This window comes from Numida meleagris, chromosome Z, assembly GCF_002078875.1.
Source record: "Numida meleagris isolate 19003 breed g44 Domestic line chromosome Z, NumMel1.0, whole genome shotgun sequence".
Lineage (NCBI taxonomy): Eukaryota > Metazoa > Chordata > Aves > Galliformes > Numididae > Numida > Numida meleagris.
The window spans coordinates 42,756,794-42,784,564 of NC_034438.1; the positions used below are offsets into that span (position 1 = coordinate 42,756,794).

General features: G+C 40.2%; 1 protein-coding gene across 1 annotated transcript; it reads right to left on the reverse strand.

The window, feature by feature from the left end:
- HSD17B3 (hydroxysteroid 17-beta dehydrogenase 3) lies at nucleotides 1-27,611 on the reverse strand. The gene is made up of 11 exons (XM_021381333.1): nucleotides 27,345-27,611; nucleotides 25,304-25,350; nucleotides 19,244-19,319; nucleotides 13,058-13,165; nucleotides 12,312-12,379; nucleotides 11,176-11,211; nucleotides 7,320-7,354; nucleotides 6,232-6,313; nucleotides 4,526-4,591; nucleotides 4,221-4,370; nucleotides 1-3,560 (listed from the first exon to the last, which is right to left on the reverse strand). The coding sequence occupies exons 1-11, from the start codon at nucleotides 27,496-27,498 to the stop codon at nucleotides 3,450-3,452; spliced, it is 933 nt and encodes a 310-aa protein (XP_021237008.1). The 5' UTR covers nucleotides 27,499-27,611; the 3' UTR covers nucleotides 1-3,449.

Consider the following 27,771-nt stretch of genomic DNA (forward strand, 5'->3'; position numbering starts at 1 on the left):
CACACAGGTTATGATTCACTGGTAAATCTGTAAATGCCATTACAAGGAGTAGACAAGAGGACACAGTGGAATCTCCCAGGAGGCCATTTGCAGCTTCTCTGTCTTTCTGTTGTGTTTTAGGAGGACTGACATTTTCTCAAGTGCATGCTGCAGTCACTGTCAAGACCAGTATCATCAGCTGCTCCCTTGGCAAAGCTCTCCTCACTCTGACAGCTCCTTCATGCTATGACATACCAGTATATCACAAATAAATTTTTCAGACTAGCTGCCATATCAAATTCTTTCTCATTGCAGTGGTCCTCAAGAACAGTAGGGCCCTGTCTGCATTACCAGCCTTGATAACAGACTATTTACAGCATTAGAATTCAGTGGTTTAGAGGTTTTTTTTTCCCTTGCTGTAAATTGCTTGTCTAGACAGATTTGCAGTTCAAACCTTTGCAAAAGTTACTCAGTTACTGATGTAACACTCATGAAATACATTGTATTGTTAAAGGCAATCCTGCACTGAATAGTTTCCATTTTCCTTTATCTAGGAGCCTTGCAGACTGACCAACCGAAAGTTGTTCTGCTGCGATATTGTCTCCTTTTCCTGATCGTGGTTTAGTTCAACAGATGAAATGCGTGCGAGTCAAAAAAGAGCTGTTTGCATCCCATGACTCTAAGTTGTTTTAGCTGATAAGCTCTGTACTCAACAAGCAGTGACTTTGAAAATAAAAAAAATAGGCAGAATTAAGCAACAGTAAACTCTAATCTGACCTACACATTCAAAGCCTTTTGTGACTACTCACTCTGCAGTATGCAAAAGAAAGTTCAAAAATACCTGATTTTCTGCAAACTCACATTTTGGCTTTTTTGGGGCATGAGTAGGGAAGCACTTTTTGGAAACAGTCCTGAGGGGCCTGCCAGGCTATGCTAACATTTAGCACAACACTTTTGTCCCATAGCATTTGATTAGATGTCTCAGACCCTAACCAGGCAGTAGTTCTCATCCTTCCTGCAGCCATGGCCAAGGGCCTCTCACCGCCAGGACTTCAGGGCTGAGGTTGGCCAGGGCTGATAGTAGCCTGCCCCCCAGAGTGTGCCCCCAGCAATGGGGGCTGCAGCCTGCTTTTTGACATTTTCCCATTGCAAGCTAGAGCTGGACACAAAATGAGGCACTGGGGCGGATGTAGGCCCACCAGGCTGCCTGCACTGTGGCTCAAGCAGCCCAGGAGGCATGGAGACAGCTAGGCAGCTTTCAGCTGAAGGACTGTGGAACACTGAGGTATCCCATTGCTCATACCCCAAAGACTGAAGACACTACCCCTCTCTGGGGCCCTGATCCTCCTCAGGATCCTCCTGCCCATGACTAAATGCTGAGATGGATAGGCAATATGCCTCCCTGCACCTCTCCTTCCTGTTCTATAAAGAGGAGCAATGCTGAGCCCTTTTGCAAAGTTCTCAGAAAGCCACCACACCACTCCAACTGAGCAGAACAGGATCTGCAGGTAGTGTTATTTGTGTCATGTTTTATCACTCACTTTAACACAACATTGATGCTGGGGAGGAAGCAGAAAGCCTGAGCTGCTTGTCTTCTCATTCCCCTTATCCCCAGGCAGGGAAAAGCTCTGTCTTTTTATGCCCACTTCTATTTCTCCCTCAACAAAGGCCACTTGGAAGCAAGAACAGCTGACAGTCTTTGGAAGCATTTGGTTGGAACTCAGAGGAGGAGATGGCCTGCAAGAAGCAGAGGAGGGCATAATTGCTTCTTCCCCAGGCTCAGGCACTGATGGCTGAACACCCCCTTCTGCACTGGGCTGGCCAGAAGAGGAGAAACCTCTCACTGCAGCCGTATGCTAATACATCATGAAGGAAAGCTGCCTGAAGACTGCAAGTCAGCAAGATCCCAGCCTCACATTATACAAAATAACCAGCCAAAAGGTCAAAGCACGTTTTCTCTAATGGAGTGGCCAAGCAAGAGCAGCAAGTGACAAGATCCTCCTGTTCCACAAAAGAAAGAAATCACTCAACTTTAGCAACAGCCTGCAAGAATCACACAGCATTCACAGGCATAAACAAATGTAAGACAAGAAATATGGAAATGTTCCTTGTTATAGATTACAGAACTTGTAACACTTGGAAACTGAATCTCCAGTGTTTACTAAGCACTGGGTGTGCCAATGTTATTCCTGTACTATGAGAGTTCCTGTTTATTAGATACACTGATATTTGTCTCCATTGGCAAACATATTGATCTTCTGCCTCCACGAGGAGGATGAAAGAGTGTTCTTTAACCTGAGTTAGGTAATTCAGGCATGTTGCTGTTCCCATTCAATCTGTAAAGTGACCCCCACTGACCTGAGCAGAGCAGGTGCAGCCACTTCTCCACAGTAATGCCTTCACCTTGCTGGGACTATTCACACATGTAAATCAGACATGTGAAGAGCTGCATGGCCTCAGTACGTATTTGGAATGGAGAGGCAAGAAAAGGAGAGACGGGCTGCATTTCATGCTATATCAGAGAACACAATGCTTGAAATCTATGATGCATAGGCACTTCTATCAATGGCAAACAACCTCTGCGCTCCACATTCAAGCCTCTTATTGAATGAGTTTTTCCCCCAGGGTATTCATTTTTTGCTCACATGTAATATTTATCATATATTATAGTCCATACTTATTTGCTGAACAGCTGCACAAATATCACACTTACCAGGACATAATTTGATCACTGGAAAGCACATTTTTATGAAGCAATGAACAAACCATTTCTATTCCTTGGTATTCAAATCAACAGTGCTGAATGTCCTACAAAGATGTCTCACTTTCACTTCCAGATATTTTCTGCTTTCAGTGGTAACAGCCAGTAGCAGTTTGATTCAAAGAATTGTTTTAAATTAAGTCTATCTTTTGCCTATGATCCTGCCTCTTCCAGCCCTTATCAGACATTGCAGAGGAGAGTCATTGATAATCTGTGGATAGAAGTACGTATTTTATGGCTGCAGGTCTCCAAAGTTCCAGCACTTACTTTCCATCCTGAACGCTTCCTTTTCTTCTCCTTCCTGCAAACATCCTTGACTTTTCAGAAGAAACCATGTACAAAAAACACTTGTTGTAAAAACATCAAAAAACACTGTAAACAAGTTTGGAAACAAAGCAGATTATTGTTTTATTTATGAACATCAAAAAAGCATAAATGTCTGTGGCCTCCAAGCTCATGTTAAATTAGTAACAGTAGCAGCAACATTTATGAGAACCTATCTAAAGCTCAGAAGTCACTGGAAAGGGAGAGTAATGAATTTGCTTAATATATTTGTTGGATCAAGTCAATTATCTTTTGATTTGTGATTTGCGTGGAGTTGTGCTTCCATCTGATTTGATTTTTTGTCATATAGGGAGCCATAGTTAAATGCTTCCTGTTGGTGTTTCCCATTGCACATCACCAAACAAACAAACAAACAAAAAAAGACTTAGGACTTCCTCCACCTCTTCTTAAGATAACTGGTAAATGCCTGCAGGACTGCTTCTTGAAGCCTGTCACTGTGGAATACCCATAAAGGAACAAGCTGCAGAACACATGCCTTTAGAATAATCAAGAAAAAAAAACAGTACAAAACCAAAGGGTTACAAAGACCTCTTGAAAGAAATTAACCACGTGATGAGAAAGATTGTAGAAAACAATAACTGCAAAAGCTTTTACTTCGTACTTTTAGTAGGAATACTTCTCTCAGCAGAAAATCCTCTTTTCAATAGATCTGTTCTCATCTCTATACTTTCATCTAATGATCACCATTAACAGCTGCCATATATATGTGTGTATTAGTTCAATATCCTGAGGAAATTATATCTATGCGACAATACAGTCTGTTTTTATGTACTTTCCTTTCCCCACTAATAACTTTTGAATCTGCTGATTGATTTCTTTAAAGGAGTAGGAGTCTTAGATATATTCTTCACAGGAAACAGGCAGCTGGAGAAAAGACAAAGACTAATGAGATATCAGACTGACCTCAGCTCAAGACGTAGAAGTAGAGAATGCTGCACTTTGCTTACAGCACTGCACTCTGAATGCATCTTCTTCCCTTCAGTGTTTACTGGTGCCATATTAATCTTAACCTACTCACAATTTGTCTTTTGAAGCCTAGCTTTAAGATTTCCAAAATCAGTCAAAAGAACCCGATGAGCCCAGGCAGCCTTGATTCAACTTTTAGATCCATTTACAAACTATTAGATGCAATTACCAGGAGTTCATGGGCTAAACATCCAAAAATCTCATCTCCAAAAGTGATGTAATGCAGTGATTCACTAACAAACTCTTCTGCAGTCTTTGTAATAAGACCAGGTTTTTGGTGTATTGTCATCGGAGTAGAGACGCCATAAGGAGCCACTACCTACAATAAGGCACATAGTAAAAGTTTAATGTTATCAGATATCTTCATAAGACCATTCACTCTGCAGAATCTCACAGCATCTGACAAATTGTAAAACATATCTGCAATGGATTAAGGCATGATATGGAATAAGTAAAGGTAAGATATAGTATCACCTGTATGATAATTCCCTTTGCTCTATACTCTGCTTGTAGTGCTTTGGAGAAAGTGCATATAAAAGCCTAGAATAAAATAAAATGAAATAACGTTAGCATGGGAAACTGTGTACTTTCACAAATACTCACAAACTTTTTCATATAGAGTTTTTAACAAAAATGCCCAAGCATGATAGACAACCTAAGGCACAGTGAGTTGGGAAAAAAATGTTTCAAGACACATTTTCTGTTCTCTTGCATTAACAATAGCAAGATTGACTACCTGCACCAGAGAAGATGGAGTCTGGCACTGGCCCAAGCCAGATGTGAATCAGATATAACTGCAGACTCGATCGAAAGATTTGTCATATTTATGAAAATGCAAGAGATAAAAATACTACAGTACCATTTATATTACTCTTGTTGCATGTTGTTGCCATCTCTGGCTGACATCTATCCTCCCAGTCCAAGGCTTACATTGCTCTTTCTCTTGCAGTAAAAAGATGAGTGAAATACAACTCATGCCTTCAATGTATGTCTATGACCGTAACATATAAATGTGATTTTCAAAAAAATATATTTGGAGATTTATTTATTTGCTTGTTTGTTTTTAGGCTTCAACCTTAAGGCTTTATCTTTCTAAGTTTTTCTTCACACCATGAAGATTACATGTACATGAACTTATTTGTGTAAAAGTTGCCTTTTTTATATAATGAATGACTTTAGAAATATTCAGAAGCTTAATAACATTGAACTTACTTAGCCTAACAACTTTAGTAATAAGAGATATAAAAACCATATTAACCAGAGAACTCCAGAGTGTTTCATAGCAATCATTTGGCCATCTTACAGTTTAAACACTCATAGCTTTACAATCTTGCACGATATGATGATATGCTGACCAGTGAAATATTTTCTTTCAGGGCATTGCAAGAAAAAGTCAATTTTAAAAGTACTCATAAACAAAGGTAACAGACACTCAAGAATGAAAAAAAGTTTAAATACAACAGTTAATGCACTATATCACTTTGAAATAATATGAACTAAAATTTTCTAAGGAACTAACATTATCTGGCTTGAATTTAGTTTGAGTCTTGAGTAATGAGAAATTTACGTCAAAATGAGAAAAATGAAATGGAAAAGTAGAATTTCTTACCAAGAAAAAACTAGCTTTTCTTAATAAGCTGAACTTCAGCTATGTTCAAGCAAACATGGTTAGAATTTTCCATTTGAAGCAAACCTGATCAGAGCAGTTTTTGGAGTTTCAGTAAAAATCAATAACTCCTCATTTTGATAAACTCTGGGGTTTAAATTCAAAGTAATATTTCAAAGTGAAATCTAGGGAATGAGGAAATTCACCAGCCATCTTCCAGGATTTTTATTTCTGACTTCATAAGAAAAATCTAATATTCTTGTACAGCTACAGTTTCAATTAAGCCAGCGCAGTAAAATTCACCATTCCACAAATGAGGACAGACTGTGAGCACTGTTATAACACTAATTAAAGGCAAAAATGTTCCAGTGATGAGACATACCTTCAGTTGGATTTCATTTGCAAAGCTGACTCCTAGTTCTCAGCTAGTACTAATTCACATCACTCCATTATTTCAGAGAAATAACACTGATTTATGTCATCTGAAATCCCAGACAAGTATTGCTGATATAAAAGTTTTGGTAATGGAGATTTCTGATGGAGATTTCTTTATAAAGCAATGTGAAAGGCTTACCTTAGAAGCTGAGTACATTGTGTATAGAGGACAAGGGAAAGTACCCAGGCCAGAGGACAGGTTCAGAATCAGACCTTTCTGTCTGAAATTTAATTTAAATAGTTACATATAGCACTAGAGTAAAATCCTGCACAAGTGGAAAGCAACCTTTCTCCCCCAGAAGGCAGAGCTCTCCTATTATGCTGTAGACTTCACTCTCTAAAGACCCAATTTTTATGGTTTTGTTAGGTGCAATTAAGTCTAATGCAGCTAGGAAAAGTGGAATCAGTGACACTTTCATGCCCTGTGCAATCACAATCATGGGAATACTTTAGAAGCTATTGTACATCTAACAGAGGAAAAAATTGCCATTAAAGAAAAGATTTCCTGCTCCCAAGTAATTGATAGGTCCCCTTTGCTCATTAGCCAGTGCATTCTTTTTCCTGTTCCATGCATCTATTGTTTATTTTCCCTATTCACAACTCCCTGTACAAATCACCAAAAACAATTCATTCCACAACAACCAGGAAAAACAAAACAAAGCAAAACAGTTAAACAGTAAGAGCTTATTTTGTTGCCAAAACAAAAAGCATGCGCTGTTCTCTAAAAGGTAGTAGTTAATGTTTTCTAGAACTGCACCTGAAAACCTCAAGTTCTGGTTTAAGGACACCCTGTGTCTAAAGTGCACATTGTATTAAAAGGGGAAAAGGGAGTACACAGCTGAATTAATCTCCCAGAGGAAGTATGGGTATTTCCAGAGCTTTAAAAAGTGATATTCCAAGCATGGCTACCACTTCTGGAAAAATAATGTATTCTAGTAGAATTGAATGTATGGCATCACATACCATTTTATTTCTGCAGTAGCTACATGCTTTTTCTACAAACAGATCAATTCTTCACATTACCAGTCTCATTCCACAGTTAACTGACAACTTGTGGCAGTTTGTATCATTCATTCATTCATACTGCACTAGCAGCAAGAGAAGTAAATCTTACTGATTGACATTCCATCAAGTGCAGAAGTTAATAATGAAAAAGCATAGCTACCACTGAAGAAAATGGAGGTAGAAACAAAAACCAATTGAAAGTTATGAAAAAATCATTTTTACCTCGGTTCCATTTGTTTCAAAATTATTTGTGTCATCTGTAAGACAAGTACATTAAAAACATACCCAATCTCCTATTTCTGATTGCATTTTTTGTATCCATCTTGTTTTATTCACAAGGTTTCCCACTTGTGTAAGCACCAGACATACAAATCCAGTTCAAATATGGCACGTTTTTAGAAATGCTAATGGCCTGCCAATTAGCTAAATTGTTAAAAATATTTTAAGGTTAGTCTTCTAAGCAGTGAAAACTTTATGCTTATCCTAAGTTTTTTATCAGTATCTGAATTTCATGAATCTTCAGTTTTGAATCATAAGGAGAAAGTAAACTCTATTGCGTTTTCAGATTTTTTCTCCTGGCTCTACCTGGATCAGAAGTAGCAGAAAATAATTTTTAAAAAACTTTTTTTCTGGTAACAAAAGAATTTTAGGATCGTTTTTGATATTAATTGTTTAAAGATTTATTTCAAATTCAACAAGAGACTGAATCATTCTTCTGATTTTTAAAGTGCAGTTAAATCCAATCTTATGTAAGAAATTAGCTGCTGCTTTTTGCATTTTAAAAATATTTTTGCCATTATGCCTAACTCCCTACTAAGATCATATTACTAATTCATTACAAAATCACATATGTATGAAACTTTGCAGGATAAGAGTGTGAACTAACTTGTCAAGGGCTGTAATAAAAAGCACTGCAAATGAATAATTAAATTACTTAATTCAGTCCTTGTTAATTCTCTTTTGATTATTATTTTTTTCAGTAGTGACATTGTATACTACAGGGTTGAAGGATCAAGGTGGGTCTCACAAGCTTCATTTTCAGAAAGGATGTGGCGGTCACATCAGCTTGGGTGAAGGAGAATTTTCAAGGAAAGTGGAAAACATGGAAAATGGTCCTGGCTTTCCTCAGTGATTAAAACTCTACTGATATTTGTAGAATCCAGGAATGCCTGGAGCTCAAGTATCCCACTGCAAGAAGTAGTAAGCAGGATCCTACCAGGAGTCAAGCCAAGGACTGGGAAAAAAAGTAAAGATGATTTGGACCAAGGCATGTGGAATGGCACTTAGGAGCATGATTTCTTCTCTGTGTTTTGCAGGAAAGTGAATGGTTGTGAAACACTGAAGAGGACGGGGTCGTAACATTGAGGGAAATGAATCCTCAAGCCTTGGATGAGCAAAGAGCTCATGGAAAAACTCAAATGTTAGAAGAAAGTCAACAGAAAGTGGGAACTGGTCACTTGGGAGGAATATAGGAATGGTGTCAAGGCATGCTGGGATGCAACAAGGAACGCTAAGGCTCACTTGGAATTATATCTGGCAAAGGAGGTCAAGGACTACAAGAATGGTTTCTATATCAGTAGCAAAAGGAAGACTAGGGAAAATACGGGTACACTGCTGAGTGAGATGGACATCCTGATGATGGAGGCAGAGCTACTGAATTCCTTCTTTTCTTCAGTATTTTTTGCTAAGACTGCCCTTCAGGAATCTTACACTCTGGAGGTAAGAGAGAGAGTATGAGGAAAGGAAGAATTCCCCCTGGTTGAGGCCAGAGATAATCTAGGCAAGCTTGGTGTACACAAATCCATGGGCCTTGACAGGATACACCCGTAAGTGCTAAGGAAGCAGGCAGAAGTGATTGCCAAACTGCTCTCCATCCTCCTTGAAAGGTCATGGAAAATGGAAAAGGTGTCTGAGGACTGCAGGGAAGCTAATGTCTATTCAGTCTTCAAAAAGGGCAAATAGGAGGAGCCAAGAATCAAAGAATCACGTCGTGGCTTAGGTTGCAGAGGACTATAAGGATCTTCTAGTTCCAACCCCCCCACCATGGGCAGGGTTGCTAGTTACTAGATCATGCTGACCAGGATCCCATCCAGCCTGGCCATGAATACCTGCATGGATGATGCATCCACAACCTCTCTGGGAAACCTGTTCCAACACCTCACCACTCTCTGAATAAAAAATTTCTTCCTAGCATCTAACCTAAACCTCCTCTCTTTTAGTTAAAAGCCATTCCCTCTTGCCCTATCACTATCAGACCATATAGAAAGTTAGTCTTCTTCCTCCTTGTAAGCTCCCTTCAAGTACTGGAAAGCCGCAATGAGGTCTCCCTGGAGCTTTCTCCAAGATAAACAAGCCCAAGTCCCTCAATCTTTCTTCATAGGAGAGGTGTTCCAGCCCTCCAGCCACATCTGTGGCTTCCCTCTGGACCCCCTCCAATAGCTCCACATCCCTCCTGTACTGGGGAGCCACAGACTTGGACACATTACTCCAGATGGGGCCTCACAAGGGCAGAGTAGAGGGGGACAATCACCTCCCTCTCCCTGCTGGCCACCCCTCTTTTGATGCAGCTCAGGATACTGCTGGTCTTTCGAGCTGCAAGTGCACACTACTTGCTTGTATCCAGCCTTTCATTTATCAGGACCTCCAAGTCCTTCTCTGCAGGGCTGCTCTCTATGAGTTCTCTCACTTTGTACTCATATCTGAGATTCTCCTGACCCAAGTGCAACACCTAGCACTTGGCCTTGCTAAACCTCATTAAATTCTCATATATTTACTTCTCGAGTGTGTCCAGATCCCTCCAGATGGTACCCCTCCCTTCTTTTGTGTCAACTGCACCACTCATCTTGATTAGGGGCCTACAGAGTCCTACGAGGAAAGGCTGGAAGACCTGTGATTCTTCAGCCTGGAGAACAGAAAACTGAGAGAAGACTGAGAGGAGAAGGCTGAGACGAGATCTTATCAATGCTTACAAGTATGTGAGGGCAGAATTCAAGTGAATGGGGCCAGGCTCTTTACAGTGCTGCCCAGGGACAAGGCAAGGGCAATGGGCACAAACTGGAACATAGGAATTTACACACAAACATGAGGAAAAACTTTACTTTGAGGGTGACAGTGCACTAGAACAAGATGCCCAAAGAGGTTGTGGAGTCTCTTGCTCGGGAGATATTCAAAACCTGCCCGGATGCTTTCCTGTGTAACCTACTATAAGGAACATGTTTTAGCAGGGACAGTAAACTAGATGGTCTCCAGAGGTCCCTTCCGATCTCTACAGTTCTGTGATAAATTGAATAAAGCCTAGAAGAAGAAAGTTCACCAGACTACTTTTAAATGAATTTGTTTCAATTGATGGGTCTCATGTAATTTGTTATCTGAAGTCACTAAGCAGCACTACAAATTTGAGAGGTAAATTTTGCTAGCCAAAGAAAGAGGAATATCTCTTCATCATTTTCATGTAATGTTTAAGAAGTTGTTAGCCAAAGCTGAGATGAGCTCTAAAGCTCTGGTTCTACTCTTGTTATGTTAACATGCTACTTGCAAACTGCAGAGCAATACAAATCTTAAAGCATGAAAAATTAGCTGTTTTTGTAAGGGAAGTAACCCACCAAAATTAACACCAGGAAAAACAGCTATCTGGGAGTCAATCCCTGAAGTTTCTGTCTTACATTGATAGAAAAATGTTTTTGTAGAACAGAATTGTTTCAAAAATGCGCATGAAGTACAGTACAAAATGTCAGACTGAAGATCTTCCTGCCCTGTGGATTTTAATTTTGAAACAAATCTTCCCGATTAGGGACACCATCTTTTTTTTGCACAATGATTCAGATGTGTCCCAACCAACCAATTGTTCTAAAACATTTCCAGTCAACTCTGATCAAAATATTTCATAGATATTAGAAACCAACAAAGTCCTTTAAATAATGTTGACATTCCAGCTTAAAAGGAATGTCTTCAGATAAACTGGATGAATTTATACAGGAAAGTTAATTTCATGGCTAAGAGTAGTCATGCAATTAATGTGGTTAAATGACTACTCTTTTCCAATACAGTGAATTACAGATTTGACATGTGTGGCACATACCTTTGTAACAGAAATAATGTTACAGTTGATCAGGTTCTGCAATAAGCAAGAAGACAGTAAGTTCAAGGGTAACTTTAGAAAGCATGTAGCTTTTCTATATTATAAACCTAGCAATTTCAACTGGAAAACTTGCTAGCAAAGCAGAGTTGCCCTGAATTTTCACTGATTGAATCTATGATGTGAGACACTCAAAGGCAAGTGAGCCTTAGATTCACATTTCACTAAACATGGCATTCAAATCTGTCTTATACCCCTTTGTTTCAGCACTCTCCCTTTTACCCAGCCATGTCTTTGCACACGATGACACTAGAGAGCCTGGTGTCCCAGCCCTGATGGCACCAGCAAGCCAAGCCAGATGCATTCGCAGTTACACCCAAATTACAAAGGTGTCAAGCTGATCTGGAATGTCTCTCAGCAACAGAAGTAGCTGTGTTTCTCTACAAGATGTCTGTGCAGCATAAGCACTGCTGTGCAAAGGTGTTGTCCCAAGACCAGCAGGAAGGCACAAGCCATAGCAGCAGCAGAGGTGCCACCTCATGGCTGCAGCACTGTTGGAAGCAGCCAGCTGGGGATCTGTAGTTTGCAACAGATGGTGACAAACAGACTGAGTGGATCCTGGGATCAGGGCTAGGAAGAAATAAACTTGAAAGTTCTGTCTATTTCTTGGCTGATATGGTACAGGTAGACAATAACAAGGCAAAAAAGAATTTGATCAAGTCCTTAATCCTGTCAATCTATCCTGAGTGCGCAAATTCCCCCCCTCAAGTAAACCATGTTTAAGCAAGGTTTGTTTTTTATTTTCCTATGCATTCAATCAATGGTGTCTCTACAAAATAAAGTTTTGATAACGCTAACATAAATGCCATGGCTGTGACTGGGCTGGCCCCAGTATGTTATGTGACAGCAGTAAGCCAGAAGCTGCTGATCTCTCCTATTGTTAGCTGCCTGCTGCAATTTAGCTGAACTCTACCATTCTTTTCTATTGCAAGCTCTTCCAAACATTAAAAATGAATAAAAAGATGCTTCTACATTGAAATAGGCACTGCTGGTAGTAGAGGCAGGATCTGCCACTTGGTAAGGAGAATAACAGTTCCTGATCATTATGTTGAAAGTAGAAAATCACAGAGTAATCCTACCTGATCTACATCTGGTGCATTAAGGAAACAGCATGGAAGGGGATTATGAAGCATTCCAACATTGTTAACTAATCAAAGGAAACATAATGATAAGGACCACATCAAGACAAAGTGTGCAGTTAAGCTAATTAAACAAATGCCTTCTCCTTAAGACTTGGTTTAAGCTGCATATGAAGAGAAATGCTTAGCTTTGAGTTTTGTTCTCACTGATGTCATCAGCACTGATCAGTGCTGACTACAGGGAACAGAAAAACAGTCTGCTATACAGTCTGGGGAGGGTGGATTGGTTGTTTGGTTTGGTTTTGTTCTTGTTTAATTTGTTTGTTTCACTATTAAAAGGATAATTTTCTTAACAAATAAAAAAAGTTTAAATTGTTCCTGTGTGGATCACACCAGTTAGTGTTAGACACAGGCTTGTTTCAATTTGAATGCAAGAACCGCACACAGCTGTAAATCCTTGAGGCCAAACAGGGAAAAAATCACCCCATGAGCTGGACACTGCTCATGAAATGGCAGAAAAATGGTTCATAGCAGAAGCTAGTGCACAGGCAAAAAGGAAATGCTTGGAGAATCTTAATTCTCTTTTAAAACTTGTTCAAGATAACTAATACTCAAATGCATTAAGCAGTTCTGTGCTTAGTTTTAATTGTTGGCTAACAAGTTGTTATGGTACACATAAGTTGTACAATTCTGCTTAAGACACTGCAGCCATAAAATACTCTTTAATTAACAACTTAGCAACTCACCCAAAACACCAATTTCCAAGCCTTGCAGATCTTTTTCAATGTTCTCATATATTGAATTTTTAGTGAAATCAGCTTGTATAATCTTCACCTTTTGACCTGTGGCCTGCTCTGTAATTAAGAAAAAAAATAGAAAACCCCTTTCCACCTACACAGAGGAGAAATGCAATTCAGTAGTAAGAGAAACAATGAAATTTCTCATTTAACAATGCCCACTGCACAGATAGTTATTTTTTCAACTTTCTTGCTTTAAAAAGAGTTACAACACAAGCTAAACACTCTCACTCATTACAGTTTTTTTTTTTTTTTTTTTCAGGGAAATAGCCTGGGAAATAGAATGAATTTTTGTCCTGAAATTCATGGAAATTCCCTCACAAAATCTAAAGAGCATTTAGTCCCTCAGCAAGAAAAATAAAAGAAATAAACACTATGTCACCTCTTCCCCTGGTTGTCATAATATTTCTATAAGAGCATTGTCAACAGACATTAGACAAGTGAATGTGGGTGCCAGATCCTCAACATAAGCACAGAATTGTTTTAAAGTGTTTTTGTGTAAAAGATGAACATTTTAACAAGCAGAGCTCATTTTTTTTATGCAGGTCAAGGAGAAAGATAGACTGCTTGTGATACCATATTTTCTGCATCCTTTTCAGCCAATTTGTCTCTTGTTTCTACATTTGCACCACCATGGACTGAAACTTCCCTAGGATCTTGCAGGACTGAAACATATTTCAGTCCTGCAAGGGAAGGCTATATTTTAAATTTTACAAGGCCAATTTATACAGAAGGGAAAGGGAAATGTGTATGACTTTTCCAGTATCATTGTTATGCAGGAGAAGAGCCCAGCTGTACATTACCATTCTTCTCAGCAGTTGATTTATTACTGTCCATATTTTCAATGAAGTTTATGAGGAAAAGAGGTAGAGGCTCTTATTTATTCATTTCAAAAAGCAAGGTTCTCTTTCAAAGTGACCCAGTAAGGTCTTTTCTATCTAGATGTTCACATTGTAAATTCTTGCTACTAAACATGCTTTCAAGTTTTATGGACAATCTGAAATCCAGATGAAGTTCACTGAAAAAGCAACAAGTGAAGCCTGGAAAGGTCAATACATGATCAGATTGCAAACTGCTGCACATGGCAAGAATTCAGGTGTACACAAATGGCATAAAGTCTGCTTTGAATCATCTTTAGGCAACTATCCGCTTGCCTGGAGCTTGATTTTGTCATACAGATAGCACTGCCTTGGACAGGAACCACTCACTGATTTCTACACAGAATTTGTGCCTCAACTCTTCATATCTGTTCAGGTTTAGGCCTATCACTCCTTGGGCCACCTCAGGTCAGCGAGGCCAGCAGGAAGCCATTTTGGCCTTGGGTTCAGCAGGCGAGCTTGTAGACGCGTAGGGCCTGTGCTGGAGGATGAGAGGATGCTATTTCCCCCAGTACAATCCCTCCTTCCCTTCTATGTACTGCCAGCTCCAAATATGTCACACTACTAAAGCAATAGAAGCAGTTAGAAGACACAGTGGGCACTTTGACTCCAGAGCCGAAAGAAGGCCACATCTTGCATGTGATTTTTGAGGACATCTGTCTCCATGACAGGGGCAAGGAAGAAGTGCCCTTTTCCATGCCCTCTCCAGGCTGCAGTTGTTTCTATAAAAGGGATAGAACGGCCTTTGAACCTCTAACCTATAAAGCAACTCTAGTAGCAAATGACCCCCTAGCAGTCCCAGACTTGGGAAATGGTACAGCTACAAAGAAAAAGGATACTGTAAGTATAAGTGGAGAGAAGAGAAAGAATAGAGTAACAGCTGGAGCAGGCACCTACAGTGACCCGCTGATTGAAGAGCTCTACAGCAAAATGAGATGGTCTTAAAAAGTGTAGTGACGTTGCTGCCATCTTTCCTGCAGGCAATCAGAAGGGCAGCCAAGACTACAGCCACATAACAATTAGGATCAAACAAACCATTTGGCCTTTCTCTGCATCACTTTGTCTGTACACAACCACACTGCTGCAACCAGCACTGTTAGTGAACAAACAAATACTACAGACGGCTTTACTACGTCTCATTTAAGAACAAAACAATATATTAAAAAACAATAAAGCTATCATGCTAATAAATGATAGTTTTTAGAAATGATAGTCTTTAGAAAATGAATCATAGAAATGATACTCTATATCTTATCATATCATAGAAATGATAGTCTTTAGAAAATGATAACAGTTCCATAAAGGGGAATGCCAAAAAGCAACTTCCAAGTTACCTAGGTCTCTCCCTCTCCATGACAAAGATTTATGGCAGTCTTTGAAGACGCAAGCCACTCCAACTCTTTTTAGAAGTCCTAACTGTGCCAGAAGGAAAGAACCTTGGTTTTCAAACATCAGGACAGGTTATTCCATTGCAAAAAAAAAAATGAAGAGAAAAAAAATTTTAGGACAATGAAAAACTTTAACTGTATTGTTTCATCTAACGTGTTACAAAATGCATCATTAAGGATACATCTAGCTTCTGACCTCAGACCACTTGGAAATTCTACTTGTTGGACAGGATAATGTATAGCCTTTCAAAATTTACCAAGAATAAATCAGGCAGAAGCATGAAGTTGGCCAGAACATGAAGCCAGCCAGAAACTCTCCTTTTCTGTTTAGAGAGATACGAAGATCTTCTGGAGACCTGAGGTAGCAAAATGAATGCCTGAGTAACGCAAGAACTGATCTCTGTAGCAATAGGACACCCGTTTGAAGTACTATAATTGAATTAGAAAATGAAGAGAAAAGCACTCAACCTTTATGTTCAGTGGAAATTTGCAGAGAGGGGAAAAAAATGAGAAGTTATTTAAACAACAAAAAGAAGGTAAAAAAACATTTAAGACTGGTGAGAAACACTAAATGTTCTGTACAGCTGTAAATTACAAGTTCTCACTACAGTTCTAATGTTTTTTTGAAGAAAAAACAGTTTCAGAAGTAAAAGTAAATACAGAAAATAAAACCAAAGAGAACAGGAGCAAAAGTAGAACTGCAACAAGACACAAGAGAACAGAATTCAGTGAATGAAAATCCTTTGGAATTACTGTTAATTAGTAGATAATTCAGAAATGTTGGTCAAGATCTTGAGGTGCTCTGCAGTACTGTGAATTGGGAAATCAGCCCTAAGCAAAAGTGCTTTACCTCAGTGGATCAGCAAGACACAATGGGAATGATTAACAGCCTCTGAGAGGGATGAAAGGAAGCGCCAGTTGAGCTGGTTTTGCTACTCAGTGACCTCGGCTTATTTCTGCTTAGCTCTTGGAGTTATCTCTGGAAGAAGATGGGTAAGGACACAGTACAACACTTCCTGCAGGACTGGGAAGAGTTAGACATAACTAGCACCTTTATGGGTTTAGTGAGAGCAAATCTCATTTGGTTCCTGACCATTCTGTGGGGTGTACGGCAATTGACATGATTTTTTGCAAGGAAAAGTTGAAAAACTTAATTTTAATCACCAAATCCAAATTCGTGGCCCACATGCTCAGCCAGTCTAAGCTGATGTAGCTGTATTTTTAACTGCTTTCTGAGAATCAAACACCATATATTTCCTTAAATACATATTTTTGAGTAATATTAATGTCCTACAGAGGTGTCTTTTTTGTTTGGCAAGATTTAAGCAAGTACAGGCTCTGATCATATCAGCCAACTCTAGGGTACAACTTTTCTGTGAGGATCTAGCTCTCTTTGTAGAGCTTGCTTGGAAGTGAAAGAAGAAGAAATAGGAGTGCAGCTAATAGCTTTCCATTATATCTAATCTTCTGATCAATGTTTTACAACCACAATACTAAAGACTTTAAATAAGCAGTACATCTGGTGAAATGGTTATCTCTGTCTGCTAACACAAGACTTATTTTTGTTATCTTTTGTCTCATGTTCTGAAAGAGCCATCCTGTTCAGCTGGGTGGAAATCTGGCTTTTGATTCTTCTTTAGAGAAATGTTTTTTGGCTTGTGGATGGCCTGCTGAAAGCCCCTTTTCTGAGAGCTACTCTCAAGTGCATCTGTGATCCACAGTTTGAAAGCTAGCTACTGAGACCGGGGGGATTATCTACATTTTAGCCTCTTTTCCTCTACTTTATCCAGTATCTGAATGGAATACTACATGCAGCACAATTAGGTAAATAATATTAACATGTTGAGAAGGAGGTCAAGTCTTCTTGTTATGTGTCCAAGTCATTGGGAAAGGATATACTGTGTAAATGTTAAGAAAAAGTAAACATGAGTAATATGTTCAATCCTAGAACATACTTGCATGGCCTGCAGGAATTTTTGTGTCTGTGTCTCTCTGTGCCTTTATCTCCTTGCATTAGTTCAGGGTAATGATAACTGCTTGGAGTGAAACATTTCTTGTTTAAGCAGTTTAGAAAGAAAAATCCAGAAAGAGTTAAAAATTAAAAAAAAAAACCAACAATAAAATCATTCTGGTTAAATTTCTGCTTCATTTTAGGTTTCCATTGTTTATTTACTCTCATAAAATCACAGTAAGTTTAACTCCCCTTCCCAGTGATTGCTTAGCTTAATTACAATAAACTGAAATCAGAGGAGCCATTTCAAAACTTTAACCTAAACACACACCTAGAGCTCCTTGCTGATTTTAGTGACCTCTATATCAGATGTTTGTCATTGCTGTGTCCTCCTCCCCCACATTTTGTTTGTGCCATCTACTTGTTTTTATGTACCCCTCTCCAACCCAACACAACAAATAACACGAGTCACTCTGGACAAATGCCAAAATCCACTGAACACAATGGGAAGAGCTCATTGGGTTTTGCCAGCAATTTCAGGCAAGCTCTGGGGAAAACTCAGTGACATGTGCCTGGGCAGGCTGCTGCAGTGGAACATCCAGGACAGGAGGCCCTTGGTGAGGTCTGCTGCAGAGCTCAGTGTGTGCAGGGGGAAGGTGCCCCAAGGATGGCCTCGTCCTAAATCCTATGAAGAGGAATCTGCAGGGCACTACCTTCCCAGAACTCCACCTCTCTCATTCTTCACTTAGCTATCCCAGTCTCAGGAACCTCATTGTTTTCATTCTTTGCTTCCCGTTATGATTTACTATGCAAAGAAACTATAAAAATGTTTTAAACTTTTTTTTTTTTAAATAGGTTTCTTTTATTTTAATTCTTTAATATTCAGCTGCAGAGAAATGCAGCAACACCAAAGCTTGCATAATTCCCACAGGAGTCCATTTTTTATGGCTTTTTACTTAGTAGGAGCTAGTGTATGCCCCAGACACACTGATCTCATAGAGTACAGCTAGGCTGGTGCTTTCCTCCTTCAGTACTCCTTCCTTCCCAAGCAAGCAAGTCTGTGTCTAGAAACGAGGAGTAAATTAGACAGGAAATTTAGAAGCTCAGTCTTCAGTCTCATCCCCAAGAGACAAAGGACACTCCCTGTGGGTGCAACCAGGCCTGCAGGCCTGAGGCCTGTCTCACATCCCTCCCTTTGGAAGGTGTAGGAGAGCTGGGCACAGCCAGTACAGCAGCACATGCAATGGGGAGTTTGGGGACAGAGGCCATGCATGGGAGAATAACCCCGCTTACAGCTGTCTATAAAGTTAACAGAGGATATAAACTCACTTGACTCCTACAGAAATCCTGTCAATCCTAATGTATTTAAACAAGCTATTCCCCAGGGCAAATGGTTAACTCCAAAAAGGGAGCGTTAATTCTAAAGACACACTACTTCACAGTCTTATTGAAAGCCAAATGTAATTTGGAAACCTTAAAAAGAGCAGAAAAAAAGACAATAACTACAATTATTTTGGTTTTACTCCCCTTCTGCGGCATTCCAAGAACTAGCCTCAAGGTAACCTTTCTTTTTCAAGCAAAAGCCGGTTCCTAGATTATTTAAATAAATCTACTGGCCCGTCTCCTTTGCCTGTATTTATAGACCTTAAGCTCAGGTGAAGTCAGAACAGAAACTGAAGTCATGTTTCTCTGTCACAAACCATTGCACTGTTTGAATCATAGCATGTATTTTTAAAGCAATCCATGACTAGAAGGGTTCAAGCAACACAGCGATACAGTGCCTGTAGTTTTGCAGTAATAGCTTGGGCTCTATCTACAGCAATATCTGGGACTCTACTCTACAAGGGAAGCAGGCCCAGGTTCCCACCAAGCCGGCCTGCCAAATGGGAAGGCAAACAGATCTGGGTCAAACGCTTACCGATTTCATTGGCCACTCTCTGCAGCTTCTCAAGAGTTCTGCTTATCATAACTATATTTAACCCACGTCTTGCCAGCTACAAGAGAAGAATTTAAAAGTTGTTGGAAAGCAGTACTGACATGATTTTTTATATATTTTCTAATTTTACAATTAAAAACAATTACAGTTATTCTTAATTGCTTTCAGTTGTCTGTCACTGGTGTAATGGGCAAACAACAGATATTAAAACCAGGTTCTAATAGTCTATGAAAATACTTTGACCCCTTACAAGAACAATATAGTGGACAACAATGAGGTCCCAACAATATGATGAAAAATAAACCACCATAGCCAGTTTCAAGTGAGTGTGTGTATACAGAGAATAAAGATGATGTGACATTTCCCAGAAAAGCATCAGGAAGACAAATGATGGCTTTCTAGTCATTTTACAACATCATCTTTGATCTTCATTCTTTTATTAGACAAAAGAAAAAAAAAGAGAAGAGTCTTGCAAAGGTACATCCACTTCGGTATTTCCATGTGCAGAACAAATGAAGAACAAATAGAGAACGGTATTCTTCTGTTTTCTATAGGCTTCCCATTCCCATCAGCTAAGGAGTATTAGGCAGAATCTGAGAGAAAAACATGCCCAAAGCATGTGAAACAAAGTTATTAACAAGCAGCAGTTGGACAGAGTTATGGGCACAAAGAAAGATAGAGTTGAAACCAGAAAATGCCCGTGAGAGCAAGAAGAAAGAAAATCAGTCAGTACAAAAGATAAAGCCAACTTCTTCTGGAAGTACCATGTTATCCTGGAACAAGAAGTGAACTGGCGAAGGCCACACACTGAAGACCCATTCATTTCTGCCACTGATTCCCTGCAATGCGCTCTCCTTAAACCCACTGAAGGGAAGCAGATTGTCCTACTGAGCTCTTCTGGAATAATGGAAAGAATGCCAAGGAATAAAGACCTTTGTTTGAAAACTCAGTACACTGAGAGTACAAGGGGCAGACTGTCTATTAAATGTATAAGCCACAGCTATTTGCATTTTCAGCACAAAGACTATGCTCACAATCCTGTGCTTTTGGAGAACCTCTCACATAATTATCAAGTGCTCCACAGAGAAATGACTAGGCTTAGGCACTCTGGAGTTTTGAAAGCTTATTTTATGGGCTCTGTCTGAGGTACTCAGGAAGAGAAAGTAAACTGTCCGCACACTGGCAGATTTCCCTTTGTCTAAAATTAGCTTGACTCAAGCTGCTTCCAACCCACTTGGAAAGCAATGCAGACATGGTCTCTGTTCCTATGGTCCCTTATTCGTACCTGTCACTCAGAGATAATTGCATAGAGATCATTTTTACTTTTTGAGCATTCAGACAAGATTAAATATCAGCCATGACACGTACAAAATAAAATCAAAATTTTATTTTGTTGAGCTTCTCAGTAACACCTCAGCTATGTCTCTGTGCCTGGTAAAAAAAAAAAAAAAAAAAAAAAAAAAAAAAAAAAAAAAAAAAAAAAAAAAAAAAAAAAAAAAANAAAAAAAAAAAAAAAAAAAAAGATCCCTATTGCTATGATCCTGTTTTAGCTAAAATTGCAAAAATGCTGACTGCCAGGTGAACAGGTAAGAGGATGCTCCTTTGCTGCTATATGCCAGATCCATTAGAAGCATGAAGATGCAGCAGCCTTTTCTCAAGGCCTTTTTTTCCCCCAGATATAATCCCTGCATTCTTTTCAGAAGTAAGTTTCACAGGACACTTTAAGATTCAAGTGCACCCTCAAGGCAAACAAAATGAATTGCACTCAAAAAAAGAATTTCCTGGCCGACAGCGGCAGAGGTTACACGGCTTTTAACGTAACCGCACTCCACACAGAGGCGGCGCTGAACTGAGCACAGCCCGCAGCCCCCTGCCCGTTCCGAGGGGCGAGGGCCTGCCGCGGGGGCGGCCCCGGGGCGCGGGGGAGCGCACTGTCGGGACCGCCCTGCCCTCGGCGGCGTGGCGCCGCCACGGGGCTGGGCCTGGGCTGTGGCGGTAGAGAGCTACTGTGATCCAGGCTGTGAAGGGTGGTTCATGGTGAAGGAAGACCAAGGAGGATCTGCGATCTGGTCGAAACTCTGTGAAAATGCTCAAGCTATGCGAAATTCATGTAAAGGCACTCCGTATTCTCCAGTATGTTTTTGCAGCTCGATCTGATGTAAATCTTTCAATAAATGAATTTTTCAGACAATTAAGCTTCATACAAGGCAAGACAGGTTTTAGAGTCAAGCCATATCTGTAACTACTGAGTTACACTGGCAAATGGGTTATAATCTATATGGATCACTAGATATAATAATTTGAAGTCCTTAACATTATACCATGCAAGCTGTAGCTACCTACCATAGCTGTCTGCCCATTGGAAGAGATTTTCTCTCTTTCACTGGACAATACTTCAGCGTTTCACCCCTTTTCATTTCTTCCTTGTTCAGACCTGTAGGCTCTCTCTGCTTCAAATCTTTCAGCCCTTTTTTGCCCACAGGCTGATGGATCCTGCAAGCCTCCCACTAACACTGCACCTGTGCAACACAGTGAGAACCGTGCTATTTCCAGGAACAGATCCAGGATTGACTGGAGAAATTAGAACATGTGCACAACTGGAGCAGGAAAACTGATCATATTTAGCTTGTATTATATGCTGCTTGCAATGCTACGTAAGATTTCAGGAAATAAAGAAAAGTTTGAGATTTTGGAAATGTTTGCATTAATAAATGAGCACAGTTCCTTTCTCAAAATGGTCAGCTAAAACATTGATTTAGACACAAGCGCTGACCTGATTTATGAGAAAGTAAAGAAATATTCACAATTACAGTAATGCAGAGGCTAAACCACAAATCTCAGAATATGGGATGGCCTTGGCCATACACCGAGGATGTTTGAGATACTATGCCAGGAACAGATCCCAAAGCAAATCAGATGCTGTTGCAGCAGGCAAGCAGAACTAACAAGATTGTTATAGTACCTGAAATGATAATAGGTGAGTAGAGATGCCAAGGAGGTCTCACATATGACAGCTGGAGACAGAAATCTAGCTTTTGAAATAAGTATAGCAAACTAGAACCAAAATGCCAGTACTCTAATGTCACAGCAGTCAGTTTAAGGGATAGGGACTCTATGTTCAATAAGGTCTCAGAGTCACCCTGCTGTACAAAAAGCATGGTCAGAGCCTTCATGGAAGCCTGGACATTCATGCAGAAGGGGACAAACTCAAGGTCTGTTTGCCTGTCAAGCTCAGAGGTCCCCAGCATAAGGAGGATGTGAAGCTGTTGGAGTGGGTCCAGGGAAAGCCATGAAGATGATCAGAAAGTTGGAGGAGCACCTCTCCTATGAAGAAAGATTGAGGGAATTGAGCTTGTTCAGCATGGATTAGAGAAGGCTACAGGGAGAGCTCGTTGCAGCCTTTCAGTACTTGAAGGGAACTTTTAAGCAGGAGGGGGACTGACTTTTTAAGCAGTCTGATAGTGATAGGACAAGGGGACATGGCTCTAAACTAAAAGAGGGGAGATTTAGGTTAGGATAATAGGAAGAAATTCTTTACTTGGAGGGTGGTAAGGTGCTGTCACTGGCTGCCCAGAGAAGCTGTGGATGCCCCATCCCTGGAGTCATTCAAGGCCAGGCTGGATGGGATCCTGGGCAACCTGATCTAGTGGCTGGCAACCAGCCCATGGCAGGGGTTGAAACAGGATGATCTTTAAGGTCGCTTTCAACTCAAGGCATTCTGTGATTCTGTGAACCTAAAAGGACAATAAAATGTGTGTCCTGCATCAACCAAGTAGTATTCTGAGACTTCAAGATTTTTACACAGACCAAGCCAGGCAGTGAGCATAATAGACTTGGCAGAGACATTTTATCTACCTATAAGTCTTGGAAACAGGAATTCTGACCCAGTAAGCACTGTAATCATTGCCTGGACCTCTGTCTCCTGGGCTGTATTTGTTAGCCAACAATTCAGGTTTCCATGTAAAACACTGAACAGAGACAGCCACATCACACCATCCTTCCAAATCACCAGGACTGCTGTCAGTTTCTGGTACCACAGGAGCATGGAGCTCTTGCATTATTTTGTGGCTTGTTACCAGCCCATGTCTGAAGGACAGCCCTTGCTTGGTCTTAGAGCACAAGCTCCAGGGGCAGAGATGCAGTGGCCCTGTGGCCTGCAGGCAAGACTTGCCTTCACACCAGCCTAAGGTACCAGCAGAACCTATGCCAGATAGACATCAGAGAATTTTGTACCCAGCATCAGACCAGCGAGACAGCAGTGCAGAGCCAGAAACTCCAGAGGCACACAGACATTAAAACAGCAGGTTCAAATTCACTCATCCACAAGCCTCACACAAACGTGTGCTTTGACCTCAGCCAGCAAGATGATGTGCCAAGCTATGAGCTCATACAGTGCTGTGCATTAGCTGAGCACAGCTTCTATGAATGGGACCACTTGGGGAGGAAGATACATCTCAGCAAGGGTAAAGATGGCTCTAAGTCAACACAAGAAAGCCAAAAATAATGAACAAGCATTCCACAAAAACTTGCCAGTTCCTGCCAAGAACTGTCTTCTCAAGAAAGGAACAAAAGACAGTAGTTATTTCATTCTTTCTGATGATGGAAAGCAGCCATTCATATCCCACAGCTGGCCTTTTAACTGGGATTTACAGTTGTATAACCTATGTAGCACAAAGGAAGCAGAACAAAGACAGAAATTCTGACCTAACACTCTAAGGTGCTTACAGACTTCACGGATAAAATATCACCAGGCACTCCCACACAGAGTTACTTCAGCACACTGCTTCTGAGTGTGACTATACCTGGAGATGCAGTTTTAAGGGCACGATAAGCATTTTTGACAGTTCTTCTCTGTGTTCCAGCTCCATCCCATTCTTCCCTGACTTACATATTCATCAGACTCTTTCCATTTGCTCATCAATACAGCAACTCAGGCAGTTCATGGAAAGCAACATTTTCCCTTCTTTCATACGGAAGAGTTTGTGATCTTTATCACAACCACAATAAATACTGTAATACTTGGTAGCTGTGCTTCCTATCTCCAATGCAGTTTAGAAAGTACTTACTGTATTGCCACTCCCAGTAATCAAAGTCAGGTGCTTCAAGTACAAGTAAACAAAGCATGTCCTTAAGAAGACTGGTTTAATAATCCAATCAATTTGGTCAAAAGGAAACTCATTTTCCTTTCCTGTGAGACACGTTTTATGTACAATTTTTTCAAATCACATATGATTTATCACCTCAGAATGCATCACATCTAATCCAGACTCTCACATATTACAGGCTGTTAATTTTTACCTGGTCTTCTCAGTTCTGAAGACAGTAACTTGCAGTTAAGCAATGCAGGTTCGGACAGGGAGCCAGTTATGAACGAGGACATCAAAGAGAAGATCTGCCATTATCACTACCACACATAGGAAGTCTCAAAGGCCACCTTGCCTTCAGCAGTGGTGAGCAGAGGGGATGCTGCAGCACCTGCACAGCAGCGCAGGGCTGACCACAGCTCCCTCCTCCTGCAGGCTCCTGCAGCAACAGATTACTAACCAGAGTATCAGGGTTCCTTATCAGTTCCTTAACTTGTAGTTCATTCATTTATGTACATTTCTCCTTTCTTTGTTGTTTCAAATGTCTCTCAAACATTTCTTTGCAGCTGTGAAACGTAGTGAAATACATTTTGTATGTTTAATACTGGACAACCTCACCAAAAAAGAAAAAATGCATTAGCTGGAAAACTGGGGGGAATAAAAGGATACTCTGGAAGACATGCCACTCTGGACAGACAACACGAAATCTTTTCAATTACTCAGTGTTTCCATTTCATATCCTTGGACGGACAGGACCATTGCAACATGAATGATATTCCTCTTAAAAGTAACACCAGTGTCCTTGCAGAACTCAGTTCATGTTATTCTGCACATAGAGAGGGAAAGGATTAGTGCCATGTTTGTCACAGTGGCTTTGAATCCCAGACTCTTTTTACTAACATGCACAGACTGGTAATGGGTAGTTGAAGTAAAATTAAGGGAGTTTAATTTATCTCACCTCAAAGGAATATGCTTTTCCAAGCCCATCTCCTGCTCCTGTGACCACTGGAGAAAGTAAAAGTAGGAAGGATTATAGTGATTGTATCTGTAGATCTGCTTTAGCTCTTCCTGTCTTGTATTTGTTTAACTTAATCTTATGCATTTCTTGGACATTATTATCAAAATGTTTCTAATAAGCCACCGAATCAAGCCTTTCTTTTTATTGTGAATTCTCATTTTTTTGTTACTTTACTTAGCACTTTTTGTCTTCCAAGCAAATCTCTCCCCATAGTAACCTACCTAATACAGTAGCTTAGACATTACTCTCACTTTGAATGGGGAGACAGCAACAAATCCATTACCTATGAGATGGCAGAATTTTTCTAATACGCGTATATTTTTTGAAAAGTTCTGATCTGTACTTGCATGTTCATGGCAGAACGGCAGGAGGTAAGGAGTGACCAGAGGCTGATACATTTCCTCACGTAACAGCTCTGTCTGCAAGGAAAAACTAACTTAACATCACCTATACAGTGCTTTCTGTCTCATGATTTACCTTTGGATTTAGTACCACTGGGAAAGTAAGAAAGCCTTGGCATTTGCAAGGCACCCTGGACTTTAAATATTATGAAAGCAAATATCAAAGAAGGAAAATACTTATCACGTTCAAAATACGGGAGAAATAAGTGAAGTAGGAAAGCCCTAAAGCAGTTCTGAGGTACATCTGGCAGATTTTCAGAGCAAAATTGATAATGAGTCAATGTCTAAACACAATGTAAATTAAAGAGTTCTAAATTGACAGAGAAACCAGAGAAGCAGGGTGAATTTGAACAGCCAGGTTCACTGGAAGAGGACAGCAATTACTCTCCTGTTCACAGGGAACAGAGATCCCCTGGTGAGAAAGCGAGGGATCTTTATGATCACAGCAGACCCGTACATGAAAAGCAAGCTTCTACCTGCCAGCTTCCATCCTTGCAGGGCTTGGGATCTCACATTCCACATGATGCTGCAAGCCACTCAATCCTAATGAGTGCCGCTGGGCTGAGAAAACTTAATGTTTATCAAATGGCAAAACACAACTGGTCCAATGAAGGAAAGGGCCTCCAGGAGGACAGAGGGCTTCATGCAGTGTTGCTGACTGCCCACACACCAGTCAGGCCCACAAAAACAAAACAAGGCCTACATGTTATTTCAAAAGCACCTGGTGCTCAGCCAGGTCTTCCACAAAGGGCTGAACTTTTTTTCTTACTCATCCAAGGTGAGATGTGCTTATTAAACACATACACAATCCAGTGACATCTAGTCTCTAATGCAGTGGCAAGGAACAAGCACGAGAGTACTTTTGGGGTCACTTCTTACCAAGATGCCACCAATGGTGACATCTGTAGCCCAGTATCTCAGAAACTGCGCTGCCTTTCCATTCTTACTTCATATTGAGAATCTACCAAGCCTAAGAAAAACATCAATGTTTAGTAGGAAGAATCTTTTTATTAAACATTTCTGTCATTTTTATAAGAATATGTAACATCTTTAAAAAAACACTGTTGAGTTGCAGCCTTTGAAGTTTTTAGGCAATAATAGTTTTAGCTTGTTAATGGTACCATTAAGGATAGGTCACTAATTCTGAAAGAAACAGGCTGGAGCAAAGTCACCAGGAACAAAGACAAGTTGCTTTGAAGAGTGGAGACCATATGCTAGACATAAACTAGTTGCTTCACATATCAGGAAACCGAGGATATAGGCAATGCTGTTAAAACTAAAGCATTTCAGGCAGAGAAGAAACATTAGAAGTAGGAAAGGGGAGAGAACTCATATCCATACACTGGGTGTGCAGGTTGCTACCAGTTTATTTTTCACTTCTCACAAGTAGGCAAAAACTTCAGGCTCATAAAACTGAAGTTACTAGCAGGCAACAAGAAGAAATGAAGCAAAGCACACTTAGTGGAAATCGTGTTCCCTTCTGAAGGAATGGGGTAAGGGAACACAAGGAAAATCTCCACATAAGTAATATAACAATTCATCTCTCAGTTACAAGAAGAAGGTGAGGAAGTTTCTATTACCTGCCCATTCTCCCAGCGACCGGAAGAAAGTCTGAGGTAAAGCGCTCCAAACATGTGGGAAAATATATTTCATAAACCTGATGCATTTAAGCAGAGCAGAGAAACAGATCAGAGCCCCAGTGACAATGAGCAGCTGATGCTGGAAGTCTTCCATGGCAAGAGAAAGCAGAAAGCTAGCATGCAACAGTAACACTCTCCCTGGGAAGTGCGTACTGGCAGAGCAGGAAGAAGTCTAATCACAGCATGTGGTCTGCTTTCTCCAAGGAATGTCCGGAGTTTAGACTAGAATAATGTCTCTGCTTTACACTCAGATTTGTAAGTGACTGAGGAAAAAAAAAAAAAAAAAAAAAAAAAAAAAAAAAAAAAAAGAGCCTAATACTTGTATTACTAATTTCAGTAGGAAGGTTCCATTTTTTTTTTTTTTTTT

Bases quoted from the DNA above. Each gene is read 5' to 3' on its own strand.
- HSD17B3 (XM_021381333.1), bottom strand. From the start codon at position 27,498: ATGGAAGACTTCCAGCATCAGCTGCTCATTGTCACTGGGGCTCTGATC. The intron at 12,380-13,057 runs GTGAGTTGCTAA...TCCTTTGATTAG, and splicing joins CTTGGAAATTGGTGTTTTGG to TTAACAATGTTGGAATGCTT. The intron at 6,314-7,319 runs GTAAAAATGATT...ATTAAATTTCAG, and splicing joins TTGAAACAAATGGAACCGAG to ACAGAAAGGTCTGATTCTGA.